Source organism: Botryllus schlosseri, chromosome 6 (genome assembly GCF_051294905.1).
Source record: "Botryllus schlosseri isolate E-star chromosome 6, Bs_hap1, whole genome shotgun sequence".
NCBI classification, from domain to species: domain Eukaryota; kingdom Metazoa; phylum Chordata; class Ascidiacea; order Stolidobranchia; family Styelidae; genus Botryllus; species Botryllus schlosseri.
This window is the reverse complement of record NC_137241.1, coordinates 5,105,952-5,130,176: the sequence shown is the minus strand read 5'-3', so window position 1 is coordinate 5,130,176 and position 24,225 is coordinate 5,105,952. Positions and strand designations below refer to the sequence as shown.

Here is a 24,225-nt window from a genome sequence, read left to right as displayed (position 1 = left end):
AATTGTGACATAAATATATATCCCAGATCTTTATGTGGTTAGATATCGACAACAGATTTGAAGACTTTTGGCCTACTTATCGTAGATTTTTGATACTCATACACCAAGCATGTTTTCACTGTTTTGGAGCAGGGCAATATGATGGAAGGGAATTGGCATTTTCATTAATAAAGTAGGGTTACCATATTTTGGAATCGGGAAAGGAAAACACTTTTTTAAAATTTTCAAACTTATAATACCGGAGAAAAATCTTGACAGAATGGTGAATTTTTCCCACTTCGTAGTCGGTTGACTAAAAAAAAAGGTCAACTTACCTCGCTCAGTGCCCGAAATACAGTTTTTCGTTCATCAGGTGGTTGACTAAAAAAAGTCTGGTACATTTTTCTCGACTTTGGGGTTGGTTGACTAAGAAAAGGTATACTTTCCGGCTCAGCTCCCGAAATAGCCGCCGGGGCGTTACTTCCAGTACTGATTTACTGTATCTCAGTCGGATTTGCCCTACATTTAACAAAAATTCTCAAAATAGAGGACAAAATCTCAAAAAGGAGGACATTTAGGCGTTCTCAGAAGACATTTTCAAAACCTGAAAAAGGAGGACAAATCCACTTAAAGGAGGATGTATGGTAAACAGAGGTGGTCAAAGTAGTCAAGAAAACTACTTGAAGTAGAAGTTGAAGTAGCGACGGAAAAATCTACTCAAGTACGAGTAGAAGTACCTCTTCCATAAGCAACCTAAAACTACTTGAAATAGAATTGACTGACTTAAAATCTACTCAAGTAAGTAAGTAGTTGCGAAAACGATCGTAATTCTTTCGCATTTATTGTCAAATGCTGCAAATTGAGCAATGCGAAAAGTGCAGAGCTTGATTCAATATTGATGCATACCAGGAGGTATCCAATTTTCGACAGCATAAGCATTCGTCCCCATGATGGTATGAAAATGATAGTATTGATATGGAAACACCCCCGGTGTAAACCAGTGATGAGCATCGGAGCGGAGTCGGAGTGGATTCGGAGCGGAGTTTTGCTGATTTTGTGACAGTCGGAGCGGAGCCGGAGTTTACTACAGATAATTTTTCGGAGAATTTAGGAGTATTGTAACTTTTGTCTCCGACATCTTTGGATAGCTTTTACCAGAATATACTATTGATTATGATTACAAAACACAGACAGTTGACACCTTGTAAAGTTGTAATATGACGGGTAACATGCCAAAATGATTGCCAAGTGCATAAAAATCAGCCATCTGCACTGCAATTGGGGACTGGAGAGTAAACAATACTATGAGGCCAACCATATTATCACATGTACCATGTGTACCATATGCTTGCCACTGTTTCTGATACTTGAAAAGAGGACATATGGTCATCAGCACTCATGAAAATGCGCGCCTACCTCTGCCCTGCACAAATTGGTTTGAATTCACGATAAATTAATAAGATATGTACGGTACGACAGTGGTCTCTCTGCATAACACCGTCGGAGACCGTTGAGATGCTTTAGTGCAGGACTGTAACGTATATGGGTGTTCAACTAGCTTGCGCTGGTAGCGGCGTCTAATTTCAAAGACTACTATAGACGTTTTTCCTATCTTTTCATTACATCGCAGCTTTGCGGTGTTTTGACTTGATTAAATTATTAATAAACTGATACTGAGTACGGAGGCACATGTGTCTCGAGGCCAACCCTTGCACGTCAAGAAGACATGAAGTTTTGGCGAACATACGGCGGCGATAAAGCCTTGGTTAAAAATGGTTGGCAAAAATCCTTGATATTGATATATGCTCGGCATCTGGCTTCGAATATAGCTCCGTTCTCATTATCTGAGTACACTGTGTAGAAATGCAGTATAGGCTACTAATGCGACACGCAGAGGAAAATAATGTAGGCTACCCCAATTATAAATCGCGTGCGTCATACACATGCCTCCCTTATTTAGGGAGGGTTAACATATCTTGGAAATATGGAAAGAGGATCTTTTTCACAATTCAATATTTTCAGACTTACAATACTGGAGTAAAATCCGGAAAAACGGTAAATTTTTCCCGACTTTGGGGTTGGTTGACTAAGAAAAGGTTTACTTTCCGGCTCAGCTTCCGAAATAGCCGCCGGAGAGTTACTTCAGTGCTCATTTACTGTATATCAGTCGAATTTTAACCTATATTTAACCAAAATTCTCAAAAAATAGGACATTTGGGCGTCCTCCGAGGACACTTTCAAAAAAGTTTAAGAAAAAAGAGAGGACAAATCCTCTTCAAAGAGGACATATGGTAACCCTAATTTAGGCGTACATGTTGTAGGCCAAAGCACCCACCTATATTTTCATTTTATCGCAATCTTGCGGTGTAATTATGATTTGATAAAAATTGTAATGAAATGATGACGATGGTAGAGCTGTGTTGCTTACAATTGTTGTCTGCGCGTTCCCAATATAATTGATGCTCGTTAAGTCGTAGAATACTAATATAAAAAATGCATTTGTTTTGATGTGTGAAGCTTGGGTCGCGAGATGCCACGAAAAGTCAGATTTGGGTTGCGATATAAAAATTTAAGAACCACTGTAATAGATTATAAAGATCATTTCAACCAACCCAGCTCACTGATATATCGCGAATCAAGTGTCGCTCTATATTCATTCATTCGCTAGATTTACTAATTTAACGACTTCGCGAGAATCGTGACACTGTGATTGTATATAAAGATTAGCAAATAGTAACCAGTATTGTCAGAAGGTAAGGTAATTCAGCGGCAATACACGTATTCATTATGCTGATAAAAATTAGGGCATGCTCATGCGTGTCTTGTAATTGGTTGACAATAGTTATCGTGTTGACAAAGGGATGTTTCCCAATCATGTAAGTTTTGCGAGAATAACGCTTCTGGCTTTTGTTGTACAAGGAAGCGTTATATGATCACCCGGTAATCGAGTGTTTTCACAGAGGTCAGCTGTCACATATGCCGCAAACAATGTGGCGAGTCAAGACCCGACATGTGTCTACCCTTTTGTGGGATAACCATTCAATATTTGAGACTGTATCAATAGCAGAGAAACCCAATGTCTTCTTTGATATTTCTGCTGTCTATGGCGATGAGTAATTGTTTGTACACAATAAATACTATATTCCAGCTGACGACTGTTTGCAGAGACATGATTCCGAATTGTAATTTATTGTCACAAATTTGTATGCAGAACGCTATACATTATCTTGTACGTTTGGTAGAACTAATACCATACAGAGATCACAGTGTGCATTGTCGTTCTCCAATAACTCAACATTCGTTACACATCGAGACAAAAAGTAGCCAACACATACAAGTCACACGTACTGCGAGATTGCTGCAAAACTACAATACATGATCATACGCAATAAAATTATCGAAAACAAAACTATGCTATATACATAGAATTAAAGTTCATGGAGCAGATGAATTGTGTCATGCAGAAGTGTGTGATGTTCATCGGAACAAAGTCGCTAGATTCGAAGAAGCCTTGTATAGCAATACAACAGGCCTCTTTGACATCAACCTTTACACATCCATCGAGAAATTGGACTTAATCCATGAGTAGTTTTTCCAATGATCTGTTAAGTTTTTGATATTCTTCCAACTCTTGTTTCCCAACGTCAGTCAGTTGATTGCCTGTAACCCCAAAATGATAATCAGACCTAATTTACGAAATTATTATTATTATAAAATTATTACTGTAGTGAAAATATAGTGGAAAACAAACCAATCTACACCAATTCGACATACCTTTAACGCTCAGTAATGATATCTTTGATTTCATCTTCATATTCTTTGCAATCAGCTCTGCCATGGTATCATCCAGTCTACAGTTATCAAGCAACAGCGATCTGAGATATTTATTGGTGTCGTCTGATAACGGTTTCACTATGTCCTCGAGACCCGCCACAGTGACGGAATTTCCGCTCAAATTCAAATGCGATAGCTTCGGATTAAAACTCAGAAAGCGCCCCAGACTTGCAAACGATTCGGGCCCCGCATTTGTGTACGACAAGTCCAAACTTTGCAGCAAGACGGTATCGCTTACAGCGGACGACGCGAGACTATTCACGCTCGAAGCGCTCGATAACGACGAAGCCATTTCGTCCGACATTTCCTTTCTTGTATCTTTCAGCACAGACGCGATGAGACTCTGCGAAACCTTCTTCTGCAGCTTGGCGGTAAAAATAGTCTCTTGCGACTTCATCAGTCCATCCAAAAGCTCTTTACATCCGGAATCATAAAGTGGGTTACCACCCACGTACAAATGCTCAAGCGGGTTCTTGTAGCATACCTCCAACATATCCTGTACGCAATCCTTTGTGAGCTTATTGCCGGCGACATCCAAAGTCTTCAACGATGACACGCGCAAAAGTGCTTTGAACACAAGCGTCGAATTTTTGTCTCCAACGCTACAATTGCCTAGTATCAACTCTTGAATTTGTAACGCCGACGAATCTTCGTTCAGGTATTTTATCAGCTCTTCCGTCTGTGAACTCGTGAGCTTTCTGTCTTTTAGATCGACGCGAGCCTTTCCTTTCACCAGCGGCAAAATCGAATCACTTCCAGGACCAATTTCGCTTTTCACACTCTCGGCATCGCTAGACGACGAAGTCGAATCTGGTTCTGGACTTTTGGGCCTTTCCGGCGCGTTCTTCTTAGCTGCATCCTCGTCGACAAGCTTAGAAGCCTCCAAAATAAGCGACTGTCTTCTATCTTCATCTTCAGACGATACGGATTTAACTTGCTTCGGACTGCTTGTCTCTTCCGCGAGATTACCGGCTTCCGACACGCTGGACAGAGAAGTTGTCGATGACGTGATCTTGTCACGTTTTTGATCGGATGAATCCGACTCTGAGCTTTTCTCTACTTTCAAAATCGGAGGAAGCGGGCTTTTACTTCTCATTTCAACGGGAGACGGTGTTTTAGCTCGATCTAGTTCCGGTGCGTCTTTGGTTTGAATAGGTGCCTTCGCTTTCTTTGCGGACGTAGCGCTTGGTTTTGGAGTTCTGCGTTTATCTTGTTTGCTGACGGGTCTTTTGTGCGGATGCTTATTTTCAGTATCGCTCGTATCACTGTCAACCTCTTTCAAGGAAGGAAGTGCGCTTTCTGTATCCGAATCCGAGTCCAAGTCAGAATCTTCGTTTTCACTCGTGAGCGGACTCGAGTCCGCCGAATCATCGTCGGAAGATGATGAATCAGACCTTGCTCTCGGTCCATCAGTTTGAACATCATCCGTAGACACGGAAGATGACGAAGATGATTCTCGGTCAGCTTCCGCTTTCTCATCCACACCTTGTAGCTTTTTACGTGGTTTCCTCTGCCTTGCTGGTTTTGTTCTACCTCCAGTCGAAGGAGGAGTAGGATCAGGTCTAGTTTTCAACTTCCCTTGCGTGATCAGACACTTGAAACAAGGTTGAGATCCGTCCATCTTGATAATACCGAAATGACTCGATTTCGCTCCTAGCTTATGCCCGGTTTTGTGCTTATATTCACAGCAAGTGCTCAACCTTTCAACTTGAACTCCGTTCAAGTAAAACGTCAAGCTAAACGGGAAGGTTCTGTGCCTTCTCGAAATCACGACAAAGTTGTCACCTTTCATCACCATGCCTTTGAAAATGCGTATGTTCTCTCCTCCGCAATGCTGCTGCATAACTACGACTTCATCTCTAGGATCTTCCTCTTCGTGATCCAAATGTACCATTTGACCGAGATACTTGAACGTGACTCTTGTGAGAGTGTGGATTTGAGCACGGTGCATCATCGGCGGTTCTCTCCTGTGGAGTTTGAGAGATCTAGCGTTAGATGAGGGTCGTATCTTTGGTCTTGCTGGTACTCCTGACGCCGTCGCTGGACGCCTCTTCTTTTTCTTCTTCTTTGGATATTGTTCTTCCCCTTTAGGCATTGAATACGGGCTTACACCGCTGCCGAGATCAAATTGGGAAAGATTCATTGTGAACGAACGTAGCGCATCTTTATCGAGCCCGTATAAGTGCTGGTTATCAACTTCTACATTTGGATATTGCATTTTCATCCTGTCAGCTCTAGTGTTGTAGGGAGGTCCGGATGGCATAGCAGGATAGCCTTCACTTTGAGGTGGTCTTTGCTCATATTCCTCACTATCAGCAACGGTTTGCAAAATCGGAACCTTTTCTTTTTTACTGCTTTTCTTTTTCTGCTGTTTCGCTCTTGGTGTTAGTAGAGGTAATATATCTTCGTCGCCGCGGAGCGCTCTTTCAGCGCGAACTCGGCGAACTCTTTCGATTTTCGCAATCTCCTCCAACTGTCGTTTAATGTGCATTTGTCTATGCCGTTCCATGTCGAGAGCTTTATGAACTATAGCTTGGGCGAGAACGTCTCTGATGTGTCGCTGATGCTCTTTCCTAGAGTTGTTCAACCGGAATACTTTTTCCGACACTATTTCTCCGCGAGACGTGATCAAACCCATTCGTTTTAAATGCTTGCGCATTCGGGTATTGTTGAAATACCCAGTCAAATGTGGATCTGCGAGACTCTCATAGGACGCCAACGGTCCCGGCTCCACGTGGCTCATGATGCTATACTTTTCACTCCAATACCGATACCATAAATGACACCTTCTCTATGTTATGTACACAGCTAAGCGCTAAGCGATAGCCATTACAGCAAGATCGCCCTATATTGATTGCTGGTCGCTAACTGGGTTGCCATGACGGTGACGACATCGATGACGATTCCCAGTCATGCGTGGTAGTACCTTGGAGTATGATCGTAGGCTTTGTACCGGCTATGGTTCGGTTCGGTTTATTAGCAATTTCGATCAGTTCAATACACCACAAAAAATTGCGATACGCTTGAAATACAGGAAGGTGTAGAAACGACTTGGAGTGGTCTTTTAAATCAGACACGCACCTAGGAGGCGATGTAAAGAGGAGGCATGCCCAATGCATATGCACACTGAATGAAAAGTAAAAGAAGATAGTATAGAAGGCGACAAAAATGGGGTGACATGTCACAGAAGGCCATATCGATAGGTTAGGTCGTCGCCTGGTAATCTTGATGACGGACTAGTGTTTTTTTCTAGTAGAAATTGCTTGTATTTCGATTTGAATATGGATGGTATCATTAAATCATCTCCTTATTACCATTTACACGGAATTAGAATTAATCATATGATGGTTCTAAATTTTCAAATCACATAAAACAGGTATGGTCTGGTATTCAATCGTAAAATTAGCTCTCTTTTCAGATCAGTTCAGTTCAAAACACCATAAGATTGAGATACTATGAAAAGATAGTCTGAAGATGTCGAAACGTCTTGAAGTAGTATTTGAAATCAGACACTCAACGGGGCCTAGGCGATGTAAAAAAGCGGCATGAACACTTAATGAATCTGCACACTGAATCCGCTTTCTGGAAATCTCAGTCTCGGTCATCGGTATCCTGCAACCCTACATCATTGGTCCCCTGCTTTGGGCAATAACTATGTTTACGATTCCCAATTGGAATCATGTTGAGATAGTGAATTTAACCTTAGATTCAACAATCCGTTTCAGACATGATTTAATGAAAATTTTAATAAAATGATGACGATGATGATGTCATTATCGAATGTGGCATTCGGAAATGTTGCTGATGAGATCTATTTAATCTGTCATGTTCGTGTTCGCTGTTCGCCAATGGATATATCATCAGTGTTCGACCATTGGCTTGTTTTCATTTGAGATTGTAAAGTGTAGCTATACGTATATATCACTATATTTAACGAATTATGTGCAAATTATGCTTGCGCACGCCACTATATTCTTATTTCGAAAAAAAAATAGGTTTTCTCTCTCTGCATCATTGCATATTTCATTGATTTTATGGTAATCCCCTACATTGAGATCATTCCCGGCGAAAAGTAACGTGCGGTGCGTAAGTAGCAATTATTTGTTGTCGATAACATGGGGAAATCAGCGAAAAAGTCAAGATTGCATCAAAAGGACGTGTTCCACCGGTTGAACTTTCTATATCAAGCAGCCCACACCTCACTAACTGGATGTAGCGCCGATTGGGACTTGTCTAGGCATTATACAGCAACGATGAGAGCTTTGGCAAAGAAGAACGTGATTCGTCTGCACCCAAATGTTAAAAGGACACTGTGCAAAATCTGCGATCTACTCTTAATTCCCGGTATATCCTCGAAGGTTAGACTGGTGGAAGGCAAAAACCAACTTATCACAGTGGAGTGTCTTAATTGCAATTTTAAAAAACGATTCCCGTGTAAGGAGGACTACGTTTTATGGCATGATAAACCGGAAAATATAGATCAAATTATCATTCTTGAAAAATCGGACAACCAGAAATGCAAGGATAAGGGAAAAGCTTCAAGTGGGAAGAACGGGGCATCAACTTCCATCGCTCAGAAAGAGAAGCATTCTAATGGTTGAATGAACAATGAACAGGATCTAAGACTTCACTTCTGATGTCGCCACTGTGATTTACAAATCACTTGTGCAATAGGGCTTATAGAAGAATATACGTGGCACAAACGGGTTCTGGTTTTTGTATTTCCTTGTGAGAGTGAGAGTGGCATTGATTGTCATAACTGAATGTAAGCGAATCAGTATTCAGCTGGTTATTTTGGGCCTAAGATGTTATTAAGGTACAGTATCCCATGTCCATATCTCTTGGCTTCAATGAAACTAATCATTTGGTTGCATCTGAATTGCATTGATTCTTTTACATTTTTGTGAATATTTTACCTTATATCTGTTATATATGTTGATAAAATATTACTCGCATGTAAATTTTCTTAACAGCCTATTGACTCTAGTCATATGTAAAATATTCTGCTTGGATTGTGTTGGTTTAATTCCTTTTTTAGATGTCTGGTATCTATGTAGGTATGTTAAGATGTATCAAGCGTTACGCAAGTACAAAGACATCCCCCTTCTCGGATACCGTTCTTTTACCTAAAACCACATTTCAAGGCAAGGTCACGGCAAAGGTCGTTTCCCAAGAAAAGGAAATCCAAGAGGTTCTCAAAAATGCAGTGTATGTACTGAAATATGTTTTCATGTATGAATTAATTTGCAGAGATGTGCATTTGGAGATTTGTATCGGTGGCAAAGGCATCATAACACAGGAGAGGACTTCGTTCTTCATGATGGTCCACCATATGCCAACGGTGACGTGCATGTTGGTCATGCATTGAACAAAGTACGGTAGCATGTTGTCTATCACGATGATGCCTACCTCATTCTTGCTGTCAAATAGGAATATCTTGTAACTTAGTGTAGTAGCGTCATGTATATCTGAAGAGTGAAGAGACTCTTGGAGGTACAGAACTTCAAGACACAATTGAGCAGTATATTCATATTGAAATGAACCCAGATATTTTTTCGTCAGCAGCTACTAGAGAATTCAAAAGAACTATGTAAACGGCGTTTCATGTAGCCTATATCTCAAAATTATTATCAATTTTAGATATAAAAGCAGAGACTTGTAATGTAGCTATTGAGCTTCATGCCGTCATAGGTTGTCAACGTAGTCTTTGCCGGTGTTCAAGTAGAAGTAGAGTAGCCTACTTGGAAAAAGTAGTAGTGCTTGGTTACTGGCCACCCTACCTGGCGTATATATCTAGCTTTGTGAGTCATTTGACCTTATATTGAATGAATTTCAAACGATACTTGAACAACATGCTATTTGATCATCTCTATAATTGGGGAACTTAAATATGTGAAATTTAATCTTGGGCCGTATTATAATCACCTTTTCCAACATTGTAATGACTCAAATTGTGTTGAGTCGCCGTTTTTCGTTGAGTCGACTTAGTTCGAGTCATATTCGTAAAAACGGTACTTGACTCAACTTGACTTGAGTGACTTGTACTAGAGTCATGTGAAATCATTCGACATGACTCGACACATTCTATATGACTTGATCCAAGGATATCAGTGCTTTGTTTGAGAAATACGTCCAGAAACTGCCTTTTATTCATTTGAAGATACATGTTAGGGGGATCAAAATCTTGATCGACTTGACTTTATCGAGCCGTTGCTCCCTCACCTGGACTCGAACATGACTCGATAATAAACTGTGTACACTATGACTCTGACTCTGACTTGAGTCTCAACACTTCAACTCGGACTTGAGCCTTTGCTCCCTGACCTGAACTCGTACTTGACTCGGGGTGGGTTGGAAATGACTCAACTTGACTTGAGCCAACACTATAAAACTAAGATTGACTTGTGACTTGTGACAATCGTCCCTTTTTCATTGAATACTTGTACTTACAAAGTTTATGATATGGAATACCCAGGTGAATTAACTTAACGAATATTTTTCCATCCCAACCTTTTATAGCGTGTTGTCTGTTGCAGATTCTCAAAGATATAACCAACCGATTCAAGATGATGCGAGGCTATAAAGTACACTACGTCCCCGGTTGGGACTGTCACGGCTTGCCAATCGAGACGAAAGCGCTAAGCGCCAACAAGCATCTCATGTCAAATCCACGCGACATAAGAAGGGCAGCTCAAGACTTTGCAAAGGCCGCGATCAAACGGCAGAAGACAGCGTTCCAGCGATGGGGAGTAATGGCGGACTGGTCGGACCGAGGCTGTTATTATACTTACAAAAAGGAACTTGAGGCTACAGAACTTGAAGCGTTTCATGATATGTACAAAAACGGATTTATATATAGGGATTTCAAGCCCGTCTATTGGTCTCCATCGAGTCGAACTGCACTGGCGGAGGCAGAATTGGAGTACAACCCACAGCATATCAGCAGGTAGGGTACCCACGATTGATTGAGTATCTGTGTAGAAATCATTGTCTTTCTGCTCCGTAAGTCAAGAATTCCACAAATTCAATGCTGCCAGCCAACTCGATTTTTATTATAATTCTATATCTTAAATTAGACACAGGTGCTACTGTTATAAACTGGAAAACCAGCATTATCAATATTTTCGTCAACCCAACACACACAATCTAACAATCTAGAGCAAACCTTCAAAATGACAAAATATAATATAGAACAGTGGTTCCCAACCTGGTGGTTCCCAGTGGTTCCCCCCTTGCTGGGCAATTTTGAGAAATAAAGGGGGCGAAAATGTTAGAACGTCCAGTGAGGTATCTTAAATTAACATGGCCAAACATGCACTTGAAGACAGCTTATTCTTCTTATGACGCAAAAGTTGGCTAAAACACACGACCCAACGGAAACTAGTCGCGGAAAACTGGTTTTCCGAGCACCTTCTCTGAAAAATGGCTTTTTTTAGTGAATTCACCAGCGATCAGAGTTAGGTGATCAATTTTCCGTTTATATGTCCTCTTTTTCGGAACCGTAAATATGGGGGGCGTAAATTTCTGTCAAGCTTGATAAATAGGCGATGAGTTGAAAAAGGTTCGAGTCTTTTTTATAATGAATGCAGTCTACACCAATTTAGATTTAAAGTAGAGTCAGTCAGTACTACGAGTAACCGCATGATGCACCATGGTAGTATTGTTGTTACGATAATTGTGTACTGTTTCATCAGAGCGATTCCATATAATAAGTTAGTGGATGTTTTATTTTTCTGGGAGCAGTCTGCTCCAGTATGCTTTTGTTTTACAGATCCATCTATTTCGCGTGTCCCGTTGAAAATTCTTCGCAGCTGCGTCATCTGCTCTCACAGCCCGGCGAAAACTTGCGACTTCTAGTGTGGACCACGCAACCGTGGACAATTCCATCCAATAGGGCCGTCTGTTATTCACCTTCAGAAATGTATGTAATCAGTTGATTGAAAATTTAACATATAGCCTCTATCTGGCAGTTTAGCTGATGAGACGGGATTGGCAAAATCCAGTATATGAGTGAATCGATTTGAGTCGAGGATTCGAGTATGACTTGCTACGATTTCAGAACCGTATTAATGATATTGGAAGTTCAAATATTACCTCATATGCAGGGTTGTAACCAAGCCACAAGGCTCTGAGTCACAAGTCAATCTCACTTATACAGTTTTGGCTCGAGTCAAGTCGAGCCATTTTGATTTCACCATCGAGTCAAGTCCGAGTCCAAGTCAGCGAACAGAGGGCCGAGTCCGAGTCATGGTATTATGACTCGAGTCCGAGTCCAAGTCATTGTGTTGACTGATCAGTTTACAGTTAAAATCTTGTCAAATCCACTTTTTATGACTCTGTTTGGTGATATCAAATGGTTCGCATTTATAATGGACTAATTTTCCTCTATACTAATGACTCGAGCCGAGTCATTACAACCCTGCTTCTATGCGACCACAATGAATATAATGCCAGTTCTACATCACTTTAAAGATTATTTGGTGTTTTTCAACCTATTCCATGCACTTTGTGACAATGTTGTGCTTTGTTCACGACTTCGCAGATAGCCTATGCCATGTCCACTAACATGCATAGATTTGTACTACATATTGCGTATGTTGCAACACGGCCAATTGAGATTAGCCTTATCGGTGCCTGGCCCTACTAATAACTATCGCTATGTTTCAGGTATTGTGTCATCAGATCAAGTTCACATCCCAACCAGCTTTTCCTGGTGGGAAAAAGCAGTTTGGACTCCGTGAAAGCAATTTTCAAATCAGACATCGAAGTCGTTGGTAATGTGAACGGGGCCCAGTTGCACGGAGTAACTTACTGTCATCCAATGGACCCGGGCAGAGTCGCCAAATTGTTGCCGTCTGATCATGTGACCTCTGAGAAAGGAACGGGGTTGGTTCACATAGCACCTGCGCACGGAGTGGAAGATTTTACGATAGCCGTGCAGCATGGATTGGAAGTGGTACAGTACAGTTATTATCTTCTTGAAACTATGGAGGAGGCTTTGTTCCACTATTGTAGCTTATCCTGGCAGTCTTGTTGTACCTATTCTCAGAGGTGGTCAAAGTAGTAATTGATGGTACTCCAGCGTAAGTAGAATTGTCGCTTTACTCTACCATGGTAGGACTAGCGATTTCCGAGTAAATAAAAAGCAAAGGTGGGCAAGGTAGTAAAACTTGGTATAAACGACATAATTTTCTGCTGTGAGTAGAGAGAGAGAGATGGTATTATTTCTAGCCTGCACCATCGAGATGCTTTGATGACGGAGATGAGATACGACCTTTATAGTAAGGTCATCTAGTCTGCACTGCCCCTGATTTATTTCTCCTCCATGCTATCCGTGATTGCTGACCGCCTAGCAGGATAGCCACGGATACCAGTTTACGAGTCTTTGTCTGCTCCGGCCGGGGATCAAACCCACGACCTACCGATCAAGAAGCCGGACACCATTACACTATCTTGCTCGGTATGTGTAGAAGTAGCAATTTCTGGTTAAGTAAAATACAGAGGTGGTTAAAGTAGTCATCGCTGTTACGCCAGTAGAAGTAGAATAATATTGTGAATTTCTACTCAAGTAGAAGTTGTGGTTTCCGAGTTGAGTAACCCCGAAATCAGGTTGCATAATTTAACGTCCGGTATACAGTATGATGTTAGCGGAGTAATGTTTGAGTTATTATTTCTGCCGAAATCAGTGTATTGATTACAGAAAAAATACTCAATCCTTCTGTTAATAATGCAATGTAGAAACTGCTTCCGGGTCTTAAATTTTCAGTCTGTATTTCCAGGATTTTTGCCCGCTACACTTCTGTGTGAGCAGCCTTCACTAAAGCAAATTGATTTTGTGTTGCAGTCTGCTGAAGTAGATGATGCCGGGAGATTCACAGACGACGCGGGGTTCAATTTAGTCGGGAAGTTCATATTCGAACAAGGCAATGAATCCGTCATCGATATCATACTGAAGAACAATAACTTGGTCATGGAGCATATGTATTCGCACAGTTATCCATACGATTGGCGGACAAAGAAGCCGATATTTGTGAAGACTAGCCGGTATGATGATTTTTCTTTCATTGTGGTCAGTGTTTTTAAGTTACAAGCAAAGGTGCTCTGCTCAGTCGCAACTACAGCCAGGGTTGTAATGACTCGAGTCGCGATTTTCTTGAATATCAAAAATGCATCAACAGCCAAGACAGGCATTTCATCATAAGTTACCGCATTATTGATATTTCGTCTATTAGTACTGGTATTTGTAAAATAGGGTCAGAAAATGTTAAAATGTAGTAAAATTACTACATTATGGATGTGAGGCATTGGATATCACTCAAACAGACTTATAAAAATATGAGTTGAACAGGATAGTACTCGAAAATTAACAGTGAACACAATGATATGGTCTCGTTACTACACTATTGGTTCTCGTACATCAGTAGTGGTACTTGAAATTGCTTTGAGAAAGTGTTAAGTGGGGAAGATTAGTATATTATGAATGCGTAGCATGCGATATCACCAAGTAGAGTTGTAAAAAGCAGGTTTCACAAGATTTTAGCTCAGAACTCGACAGTCAACACAATGACTGGGACCCAGACTCGAAGCTCAACACTGTGATACGGACTCGACGTTTTGCAGCCTGACTTGGAGTTGGTCTTGACTCGGTGGTGGATTGAAAATGACTCGACTCGAAAGTATAAAAGTAGCATTAAATTGTGACTCGGGAACTTGACACTTGGTTACAACCCTGAGTGCAGCACTCCATTAACGCATTCTGTCGTTTCAGCCAGTGGTTTGTCGATACGGAATCTTTGAAAAAGACAGCCTCGAGATTGCTGGAGGACGTGAATATCATTCCGCAATCGGGACGCGCCAGCATGATGTCGCATTTGAAAGGGAGAACGTTCTGGTGCATTTCAAGGCAGAGGTCTTGGGGTGTACCGATACCGGTGTTTTACCACAAGTATGTCGTATTGCTGTATCATGCTACAATCTTTCGAATCATTTTTTCTGAATGGCAGTGCAATGATATTTCCGTGTTTTAAGGAAAAGTTTTTGGCTTTAGCGGAGAAAGCCAAAGTTAGGGTTGCATCTAAAAGAAATGTTGTTTTGAATTACTTTGTTTAAAACACGTCCAGCATAACTAAAGATTTGTGACGTCATAACTAAAATAAGAAATAAAAAAATAAAAAAATCAGGGCCTTGTTTTAAACGGGTTTGTTTTAAATGCAACTCTTGTCATAGTAGTCAACGTTGCTACTGAAATAGAATTAACGCCGTGCGTACGTTTGAACGCAATTACCATGTAGAAGTGGCTATTCCATCTATGTACTTCAAGTGGCAGTAGGAAACATTGTTGGCATGACTCGAGTCATGACTTGACTGGAGTCGCGCTCGAGTCACCTTTTTCGAATGTCTTGTCTTTACTCGAGTCACTTTAAAATAATAACGAGACTTGACTTGACTCGACGTATCAGAAATGTGGATTGACGCGTGACTTGTAGCAAAATTCACGAGGCAATTCCAAGTCATCAAGTAATCGATGTCGATAAAAATCACTGTATCTTGCATATGATCCGATTGTTCGCGAAGCGCTTGTGTAGCCCGGGAGAGTGGCCAGTCGCTCAGGGATCGTGCGTTTCGCTGAGCCTCCATTGTTCACTCACAAATATATTGGCAACAAACGAAGTGATCGAAGCTTATAGCTTACGTTGTCGTAAACTAATAGTAAAGTAATTAATAGCAAAATATCTATCTCTGTTCTTACCTTAGTCAAACCTCTTGTTTTATTGGAATTGAATTCGAATATAAGTTATATACTCCTCGACCATTGGCGCAGGCTCGAATTGCATCATATGAATATGTAAGTGTCAGTTTTTGGCTGGTAACTGTAAATTGACACTATGCAATTCTTACGTAGTAACAGTTCTACGTATATGTGAGCGATACAGCGCCTTCTTGCGTGTATATTCAACGCTATTCGTTCATTGGTTTAAAATCAATGACCGCTTAATCTGTATTTCAGACAGCTAGTAAAATGCAATGGTGTAATCATGCTTCATACTTCGAAAAAGAAACTTGACTTGAATCGTGACTGGACTCGTGACTTGACTCGAGTCACCTTCAAAAATCGAGTGACTTGACTTGAGTAAAAACATGCAATGAGTCGAAATGACTTGTGACTCGAAGGTAGTGACTTGATCCCAACACTGGTATGAAATGAAAATCTTCAAAGTAGCTCTGTAAAATAGATTGGGATGGGTGAAGGGTCATGTAGTTGCAGCGGTTAATCGAAAGTGGCTACTTTCGAAAATTGTGAAAGATTCAATGTATCTTTGAGATGAGACTACTACAAATAACTGCAATCTTTGAAAATGGATTCCCTTACCCTGACAGAGGCGATTTCACGAAGTTCTTTCAATTTCACTCCTAAAAGTGATCGAAAGTCATCCCAAGACCACTTTCTACTTTCAAAAATCCAAATTGTAAATAGTGAGTGGTTTTGCATAAAAAGTGTTCAATTTGGATTGGAAGTAGGCTAAAAACATATTCACTCGTCTGACTTGAGTAAGCAGTGCAAGTATTCCGAATAAGTCTAAATATCTCGTTACTGACCACCCTTGATATTTCAATACTTGCGACTGTGATTTAATCTGACGACTGCGCTACTTGAATTGCTCATAAGCAATTAAATAATAAGTTGATATTGAAATAAGCCCGAACCTATTCAGCTGACACTCGTCAGGGGCAATCGTCAGCAAATAGTAGAGAATTGGAAAGAACGTTTTATATCAACGATCGTATCACAAAATATGACGTCACCGGCATGAAAAATTTTGAATAACGGAGGAGATCGTTGAAGCTCAATGTGCTATTTGTAGATGGTTCACAAACTCCTTTTGTAGGCATAAACTCGGTTGGCATATTTTGATAAAATGAATTTTGAACACTGAACAGGGTTGTAATGACTCAAGTCATGACTCGACTTGACTCGAGTCATTTTTTCAAATGCAAGTTTTGTATTGACTCGACTTGAACTCGAGTCATTGTGCATAACTCGAACCAAGTCATATGACTCGAGACTAGTACGGCCAAAGCAGACATTTCATTGTAATTTCAAAGAATACTAAAGTCGCCACATTAGTGGTATTTTGTCTATCAGGCCTGATACTTGGAAAAGAGTCCAGAAACTGTTAAGACTGAGGAAAATTACGGTGTTATGAATGTGAGCCATTCTAAATCACTCTAGCAGAGTCGAAGAATGTGGGTTGAACCGGTTTGAACTCAAAACTGACCAGTTACCACAATGACTTGAACTCGAATTTGAGACACAACACTATGACTCACTGACTTGGACTTGACTCGGTGGTGAATTGAAAATGGCTCGAATCAACTCGAGTCAAAACTATAAAAGTGAGATTGACTTGTGACTCGGAAGCTTGCGACTTGGTTAAAGCCATGATTGTGAATGTATTTTGACCACCGCTTATTGCTACAGGCATGAAGGCGATGCGCTACTGTCCGAAAACAATGAAATGCTTCTCACTGAAGAATCTGTGCAACACGTTATATCTGTGGTAAACAAACACGGTTCTGACGCGTGGTGGAGTTTACCGATGTCGGAACTGCTACCACAACGAGTTCTCGATAACGCCGGTTTTTCTAATGCAAAACCAGATGACTTTGAAACGGGCAGGGATATACTTGATATTTGGTTCGACTCTGGGTTGACCTGGGCAGCGGTTTTAGGGTGAGTAAAAATTGTAGCAAGTCGTAGTTCGTGGTTGTTATAATAAAGTATATATCGATGCTTCTGTTGTTGTCGCAGTTGAAGGCTATTTTTGAAATATTACATAATTTCTAGCAGCTACTCAGCTCTTAGGGTTTGGGAAATGGGTGAAATAGTTATTTGCTAACTTATAGTAAACTTATGGACCACAATTGCTGTGTTTCTTTTGCGACTAATCCATCATTCAATTCCATTATTCATCGATTCCCTGGGTGCTAAGCAATAAAATTGGAGAAAACCTTACCTAAATGCCTAAGCGAGGCTAAAATGGTAAGACAATTTTTGCTCAGTAGACTTGTGCTATAATTTTTGGCTGTTGAAGGCAGTTCCAACAATTTTTGGCAAGTCTCAACTGGGGCCGTAAAACAGCAAATTTCCAAATGATTTGATGCAGAGAGGCAAGTATAAACGCTTCGAGTCGCATTGCGTATTCTAGTAGCGCTCGTTATGACGCGATAACGGTAAAAATATCAAATTTCAAGTATGCACCTATTGGTTAGATTAGATCAGGGGTTCTCAAAGGGTGGGCCATGGCCCACTGGTGGGCCACAGAGCTATTCAGAAAATTTCAGAATTATTGTGAGTCCAGTTCTATTTCTTCTGTTATTCGCTACAAATATATTCGTGTTATCTAATTATACGTAGGCTACATAAAGCTTTTCATCCGGCTCTGATTACACGTAATGGCACGTATGAAGTCAGCATGTAGGCTACAAATCGAAAACGTTAGGGAGAAACGGTGGCTTTTTCTACTGGCTATGACAACCTACGGCTAACAGCAACTAAAATAATTTCAAGCGTATAATAACTGAAAGATAATGCTGAAGTAACCTAGTATTCCGGCAGGGTCATATGTCGTATGCCGTTAAAAGGGGTATGCAATGAACTCGCAATGAAGTGCAATTGATGTACAGATTTACTGTACTTCGCCAGGCCGTATTATTGCAAGCTAAAAATAGCCATAATTGCAAATTATTAGCAACTTCTGGCGGAGGTATACTGCACCACCGCAACGAATCTTAATGGATTGAGTATTTATCGGATCGCATTAATCTTTGAAGTCAGTTTAAAATGTCCGGCCTGGAAATCATTGTACATAATGAAAGAGTCAGAGGAATTGACTGTATCATTGGATTGAATATTCTGACATCGCAACTTTAGTTGTTTTGGTCCAGGACATACAAAGTAGCCTACATCATGCATATTGAAAAATCTTTCTCCACTTCTCTGTAGTACCCCATTCACCAATGAATTGTTCGATGCTGGCCCAGAATGACTATAATATTCCCCACAATAGTATCACTAAAGTCCCAATCACACAGTGCGAGGATCTCATCATTGTGTTTCGCGACGCGAATGCAGCAGCGGACGAAAATAATCTACTTGGGAGTTTTAGCTTATGAACTACCAGGGCCGTAACTGCCGCCCCCACACACCCAATTGGGGGAGCTCGAAAGGGCCCAAGATTATTTCGTTGGTCGTTTGTTGGAGGATATTCAACTTGAAATTTTTTTCGCGCTTCGCGCGATTTCATATCCCGGGAGATCGAGATTTAAATATCATCAGTTAGAGAAAAATGCGCATATTTTAGAGAAATAGGCATATCGGCGCTATCAATGACCACGCAATAAACAGGATTATGACTCTAAGATATCAGGTGGGCCACAGCACATTTTTAAACCGGAAAATGGGCCACGGCCAAGAAAGGGCTGAGAACCCCTGGATTAGATCAAGTAAAATGTTGTCACTTACACGTCATTAAAATAATTTTGTGCTTCCTGACCATGATCATTTCGTCATGTGCGGCACGTTTACAAAACACTATTAGTTTTGAGACTTTGTATTCGTTTCTCGAAAAAACTACGGTAACTCTTACTACTAGACTGGAATCATTACAATTAACACTCAAAACGAATTCAAGTGCTCAAATCATTGTGCCCACCCTTAGTCCTGACACTCCTGACATCAACCAATTATCCAGTAGCCTTGGGACTGATCTTTATTGATGAGTAGATAATGTTCAAAATGTAGTAGCTAAATGTATTGCAGGGACAAAAATACGACACATACTTCCATCGCCGATCTCTATCTGGAAGGCAAAGATCAATATGGCGGCTGGTTCCAATCCTCCCTGCTCACAAGTACGGCGTTACGCGAAACGGCGCCGTATAAGAATCTTCTCGTTCACGGGTTTGTTCTGTCGGAATCGGGACAAAAAATGTCAAAGTCGCTGGGAAATGTAGTCGATCCTGTGGTGGTCACCGATGGCGGGAAGGTTTACTTTATTGAAAGAATTTGTCGAACAAAATAAGTAATGTATGACGATTTAGAATGTGAATCGAGATCCTCCGTACGGTGCGGACGTGCTACGGTTTTGGGTCGCGGAATCGAATGTATACCAAGCGGTGACGATTGGACAGAACATACTCAAGTCTACCAGAGAGTCGTTGAATAAGGTATACGATAAATAGACAATAATAGGCCCGTTTACATGGAAGTTCGGGACAGCTTCGAAACCGTCTCGTCGATCTGACTTTCGTTTTTGACAAAGAGAAAAGCAAGGTTGTACCCAAGTCACAAGGTTCGGAGTCACAAGTCAATCTCACATTTATGGTTTTGACTTGAGTCAAGTCTATTCATTTTCAATTCACCGCCGAGTCCAAGTCGTGTAGCAGAACGTTGAGTCTGAGTCGTAGTGTTGTAACTCGAGTCAGAGTCCAAGTCATTATATTCACTGTTCAGTTTCGAGTTAGGTCATGTTAGACTAACCTTTAACAACTCTGCTTGGGTGATACCGAATGCCTCGCATTCATAATATACTGCTTTCCTCATTCTTAACAGTTTCTGGCCCTATTTTTCAAGTATCAGTACAGATAGATGAAATACCAATAATGTGGTTATCTACTATTCCTTTAAGTCGCAATCAGATGCCTGTCTTGGCCGTCCGAGTCTCGAGTCATGCTCAATGACTCGAGTAGCGTCAATACACCAATTGACTCATGTCAAGTCCAGTCATTTTCCGTATTTCAGGAAAATGACTCGAGTCAAGTCGATTCACCAAACAATCGCATTTTGAGTCATGACAGGAGTCATTACAATCCTGGAAAAAGGCAATTGGCTTCAAGTCGTCTTTGCAACATTCCATTCCCGAAATCCCCATACTGACTTTTTCCACCCGTATTTATCTTTTTCGAGCATTGCATTGGCTCCATTTCTGGAAATCTGGGTTTTTTAAGCTTCGCATCCGTGACCTCAATAATTGATTTTCAAAGCAAGTTTTAGTTTAGTAAGATCAAATTTCTTCAAAAACAGTCATCTCAGCTTTATTGGATATTGAGTGCTACCGTCACAGAAAGTCATGTGCATGTCGCAATAGATTGGAATCCTTGATCACTAGAAGAAATTTGTCATGTTGCAACAACCAGATATGATCATACTAACTTAGTGTCGTTTGATAATTTCCATGCAAACGCGCTGGTTGCGAACAATATTTCTGCTTTTTACGCCGGGAGTAATCTCTAAGCTTGATAGCGAACTGTGGTATGTCTAGAGCTGCTACAGAGTGCGACACATGAAGTACCGATCACATTTCAACACTTTCCCAATCGATTTCACCATATAAACCGACCTAGCGTTTTCGACGCAGAGAATAACTTTATTGACGCTCTCGATAACTTCTTTTCCAGATTCGTTTGTGCATTCGATTTCTGCTGGGGAACCTCCACGATTTTGATTGGAAAAGTAATTCAGTTCCAATAGAAGATATGTTATCAGTTGATAAATACATGCATGCCGTATTTTATAAATATGTTTGTGCGGTGAGTCGTGCAATTTAGAAAATGTTCAGTTCAGATACGAGAGTTTTGAACACTTCTATTTTCAGGTAACTGATGCATACGAAAATTATGATTACAGTAAGGTTACGCGACTTTTATTACAATTTATTGCACGCCTATCAAGTTTCTATTTCACGATCGTAAAAGACAGGTTCGTATTGGTATTTTTCAATCATGTGCTGTCATCTGTCTTATATCAAACGTGCATTGCCAAGATTATATTGCGAAGAGAAATGCGGGCTTCCGCGATTGTCATGTCAGACCACACTTCATCATGCGAGTGACGTCATTTTGAAATCTACCGCTCCAATCTTGCCGCACACTGCCGAAGAAGCTGTCATTCATCGTGCTAACTTGGGTCAGACATTTAGCTGTTAGTACAGCGAAAACGCGTTCATGCGAGTTAACAATTTTGTGTAGATTGCGACAGTATCTCCAGAAGCGGCTGGTGTAATCCTGAAAATCTGGCACCGTGGAACAATCCGGACGTTGAGATGTTGTTTGAGGAAATTTTGATGCCGCTGAGGCAAAATTTCGTATCGCGGTTGCACGGTAAACCACCTCATACGCACAATGTCGTTTTGGAAACCTCATCCGCTTCCGTTTACGACAGTCTGATGGTAAGTACTATGCAGTGGCAATGCTATTTTTCGATGGGTTCTTAGAGACTGCTTCGGGCGGCCAACCCGTGGCCAGCGAGAAGGTTTTGAGTGGCTCGCGAGGTAATTTTCGAAATTAGTAATATATTGCTCAGATTTTGAACTTGCAAGACCAACCAAAAATTTGATCAGTCTCGCCAAAGCACTTAGGATGTGACAACTAAAATATCAGTTCCGACGCATTGGTAGGTCTATGGCAGTCACATTCCAAGTAGATCTTCGTATGTTACAATAAAGCAGAATATTATGCGGTACAGATTTATCTAAAGTAAAAAATTTCTTCACGTTTCCCGCAATATGATGTCACTCCATTTTTTGCTTTTAATATATTGTTACCCCTCCTGAAAATGAAAGAACGCCAAATGTACCACATTGAGTCTAACTGTATTAGCAATTGCAAGAGAAAATGTCGTCCAACATGCGACCTTGCGTTTACGCTCATAGAAAGACCGTCGACGATGAAACTTATAGGCACAAATTGATTGACGCAGCATGTTGGCCGAAGCTTTTGATATCGGTATGTCCTGGCGCCGAATAGTCCAATCCTTGCGAACTTAGCCCAGCGATATACAGCAGAACCGCCATATACTCAAGTAACAATATTATTGATCTATAAACGTTGGAAAAATTTACTTGTGTCGTGCGGCTAGTGGCCCGCGCGCTGGTTCGTCAATTAGATGTGGCCCTTTGGCCAAAAAGGTTGACCACTCCTGCGCTAACCACTGCACCATTGGGTATTCCTCTGGCCCCATATGCATTACCAAAGGTGAGGTATTATGGCCATTACTGTTTCCCAGTGCGTTCTCTTATTTCTTTTTTACCACTTGTTATTCACATTCGATAAGAAAGATGAAATATCCTGATACTACTGTCTAGGTGTAGGTTGACTAAAAATTGGAAATAAACAGGACAACTCCGACCGATTATTTTACGTGGGAACGGGTTTGTCGGGAGGCGAGTCGGACAAAATATCTTTTTTATTTTTTTGGTTAACTCAATTACATTAGCTGTAATAATTTCGAAATTACCCGTTTTCTCGTCCGTATTGTAACATTTGTAACTGGGAATAAGAAGAGTCCTCTGTGATGTAATCGTCCCTGTCACATAATTATTCATCAGTCGACAATGACCTAACAATACAGCTTCTGGGACAAAATGTTTCTATCTAACGCGTTTTCAGGCTTTACGTAGTACGAATTCAAAGTCCGGTTTTACGGAGCTAAGGGAATTCTTTGGATGCTCAAACTGCGAAGTTCGGAGCGTCGTATCGAGCACAGCTGGGGGAGATGGATCCGAAGTAGTTTCCATAAAGAACAGCGACTCTTGCGTGGTTTCAATTACCAGTGTCGACAAATTTCTATGTCAACGATGTCGTCTCCACATGTCGTCGAACCCAGCGCAGCCGTGTGACAGATGTGCCAATGTCATCGCGAGCCGTTGGGTGTTATGATCTCGTTAAGAAAACATGAGTTAGATGAAGGAATATTTCAACCGAACTACATATGACGCGGATGCGCTACCAAACATCGCTGATGCACCACTTACGTCCGGATTATTATATCTTATATCGTATGCTATAGTTGAAATAGGCCTACAACATAGCTGGAACACAGTTGAACTTGGTGCCATAAATTCATATACGACCCTATGTCTGCGGTTGCTGTACCCGTCGCATGAAAATGTTATCGCCAAGCATGGATTGTCATCAACAATCGTAACATAGGGAGGGTGAGATGAGGAGCTACACACGTGGGGCTGCAGGCAAGAAAAGATGCTGGTTGGAACATTCCGTTCGAGTTGAGCTACTAACAAGTCTTGTAGTAGAGGAAATAAAAGACGAGGGCGCGTGATATTAGACTGACGCATGGAAGGTTTCCCATGATCAATCCAACTTTATAGAATCGGTAAGCTACGAAACTATCTTCCAATTTTTAACCTAGCTAAGTTGCATTTGCTCGCCATCACATGTTCTCTATTTTATCCGGTCTATCTGCGGTCGGCTGGTACCGTCATTTCTTCTTTAGTTAACTACATTACGTAGCGGATAACAAACGGACGACAGTGATGGTACCGTGGTGACACAGAAAATATGCATCCACAGTAGACCGGTAGGGTTACCATATTTTGGAATCGGGATAGGAGGACA

The 24,225-nt window shown here is 41.0% G+C and overlaps 2 protein-coding genes across 2 annotated transcripts in view; one reads left to right on the top strand and one right to left on the bottom strand.

Moving 5' to 3' along the window:
* LOC145440511 (isoleucine--tRNA ligase, mitochondrial-like) overlaps positions 1–23,727 on the top strand; it is a 227,074-nt gene extending 203,347 nt beyond the window's left edge. The window contains exons 2-16 of the mRNA XM_080318133.1: positions 8,852–9,004; positions 9,064–9,186; positions 10,350–10,759; positions 11,585–11,734; positions 12,481–12,769; positions 13,658–13,857; positions 14,582–14,758; positions 17,294–17,545; positions 19,634–19,859; positions 19,915–20,040; positions 21,271–21,402; positions 21,468–21,571; positions 21,636–21,778; positions 21,841–22,040; positions 23,260–23,727. Coding sequence (XP_080174259.1) covers positions 8,852–9,004; positions 9,064–9,186; positions 10,350–10,759; positions 11,585–11,734; positions 12,481–12,769; positions 13,658–13,857; positions 14,582–14,758; positions 17,294–17,545; positions 19,634–19,859; positions 19,915–20,040; positions 21,271–21,402; positions 21,468–21,571; positions 21,636–21,778; positions 21,841–22,040; positions 23,260–23,529 — 2,955 coding nt within the window. The 3' untranslated portion in view covers positions 23,530–23,727. The remainder of the gene's footprint in view (positions 1–8,851; positions 9,005–9,063; positions 9,187–10,349; positions 10,760–11,584; positions 11,735–12,480; positions 12,770–13,657; positions 13,858–14,581; positions 14,759–17,293; positions 17,546–19,633; positions 19,860–19,914; positions 20,041–21,270; positions 21,403–21,467; positions 21,572–21,635; positions 21,779–21,840; positions 22,041–23,259) is intronic.
* LOC145440512 (uncharacterized) lies at positions 3,153–6,685 on the bottom strand. The gene is made up of 2 exons (XM_080318138.1): positions 3,754–6,685; positions 3,153–3,639 (listed from the first exon to the last, which is right to left on the bottom strand). Exons 1-2 carry the CDS (start codon positions 6,554–6,556, stop codon positions 3,554–3,556), a joined length of 2,889 nt encoding a protein of 962 aa, XP_080174264.1. The 5' UTR covers positions 6,557–6,685; the 3' UTR covers positions 3,153–3,553.
* Positions 23,728–24,225: the final 498 nt, after the last annotated feature.